The sequence below is a fragment of the Parus major genome, chromosome 2, assembly GCF_001522545.3.
Source record: "Parus major isolate Abel chromosome 2, Parus_major1.1, whole genome shotgun sequence".
Lineage (NCBI taxonomy): Eukaryota > Metazoa > Chordata > Aves > Passeriformes > Paridae > Parus > Parus major.
In genome coordinates, this window is record NC_031769.1 from 625,599 (window position 1) to 627,282 (window position 1,684).

Genomic DNA, 1,684 nt, shown 5'->3' on the forward strand with positions numbered 1-1,684 from the left:
TCCCTCAGGGGGGTTTTGGGGTCCCTCAGAGGTGTTTGGGGTCCCTCAGGGCTGTTTGGGGTCCCTCAGGGCTGTTTGGGGTCCCTCAGGGATGTTTTGGGGTCACACCTGCGGGGCTGCAGCGAGGGCAGGGCGATGACCCTCTCGAAGCTGCTGACGAAGGCCTCCAGCCACTGCTGCAGGTAGGACAGGTCCTTCTGCAAGGGAGGGCGGGGCTGGGGCCAGCAGCCAATCACGGCCCTCCATGGCCCCCGCCCACAGGGACCGGCCAATCACAGCCAGAGGAACCAGCCACGCCCACTCAGGTGTGTGACACACCCCTGGGAGACTCTGACCAATCACAGAGCAGAATCGTGCAACCTGTGAAGCCTCTGACCAATCAGAGCAGAACAGCACAACCTGTGAAGCCTCTGACCAATCAGAGAGAAGAACTACACAACCTGTGAAGCCTCTGACCAATCAGAGAGCAGAACTGCACAACCTGTGAAGCCTCTGACCAATCACAGAGCAGAACAGCACAACCTGTGAAGCCTCTGACCAATCACAGAGCAGAACAGCTCTGTGACTCGCTGACCAATCAGAACTCAGCACAGTGCTACCTGTGACTCACTGACCAATCAGAACCCAGCACAGCGCTATCTGTGACTCGCTGACCAATCAGAACCCAGCTCAGCACTACCTGTGACTCGCTGACCAATCACAGAGCAGAACTGCACAACCTGTGCATCCTCTGACCAATCGGAGCCCAGCACAGCACGAGCTGTGGGACTCTCCAGCCAATCAGCTCTCAGAGCACCTGTCCCTGCAGCCAATCAGGGCCCAGCAGGGACAGTGGGGACTCACCCGGGCTGGGCACCCCGAGGTGGCACCTTTGGGTGTCCCTGTCCTGGGCACCCCAGTGGGGACCTTGGGGTCACCCTGGGCACCCCAATGGGGACCTTGGGGTCACCCTGGGCACCCCAATGGGGACCTTGGGGTCACCCTGGGCACCCCAATAGGGACCTTGGGGTCACACAGAGCCCTGGGAACCCCAATGGTCACCCCAGTCCCCGACCCCCCCAATGGGGCACCTTGGGGTCACACAGAGTCCTGAGCACCCCAGTACAGCACCCTGGGGTCACACCAGTCCTTGGGAACCCCAGTGGGGCTCCTTGGGGTCACCCCAGTTCCTGAGCACCCCAATAGGGGACCTTGGGGTCACACAGAGTCCTGAGCACCCCAACGTGGCCCCTTTAGGGTCCCTCACATCCCTGAGCACCCCAATAGGGTGGTGCCCAATAGGCACCTTGGGGTCACCCACATCCCTGGGCACCCCAATGAATCAATTTGGGGTCACCCAGGTCCCTGTGCACCCCAATACGGCACCTTGGGGACCCTCACACCCTGCTGCAGCACCCCGGGGTCCCCTGATCCCCCAGAACCCCGGTGTGGCACCTTGGGGTCACCCCGATTCCCCAGAACCCCGGTGTGGGTCACCCCGATCCCTCCCGATCCCCCTGGACCCCGCTGTGGCACCTTGGGGTCACCCCGGTCCCTCAGAACCCCGGTGTGGGTCACCCCGAGTCACCCCGATCCCCCAGGACCCCCGTGTGGCACCTCGGGGTCCCCCCGATCCCCCAGAACCCCGGTGTGGGTCACCCCGAGTCACCCCGATCCCCCAGAACCCCGGTGTGGGTCACCCCGA

At 63.1% G+C, this 1,684-nt stretch overlaps 1 protein-coding gene across 1 annotated transcript in view; it reads right to left on the reverse strand.

The window, feature by feature from the left end:
- NBEAL2 (neurobeachin like 2) overlaps nt 1–1,684 on the reverse strand; it is a 45,565-nt gene that overhangs the window by 39,109 nt on the left and 4,772 nt on the right. Inside the window, 1 exon segment of the mRNA XM_033512159.1 lies at nt 109–197. Coding sequence (XP_033368050.1) covers nt 109–197 — 89 coding nt within the window.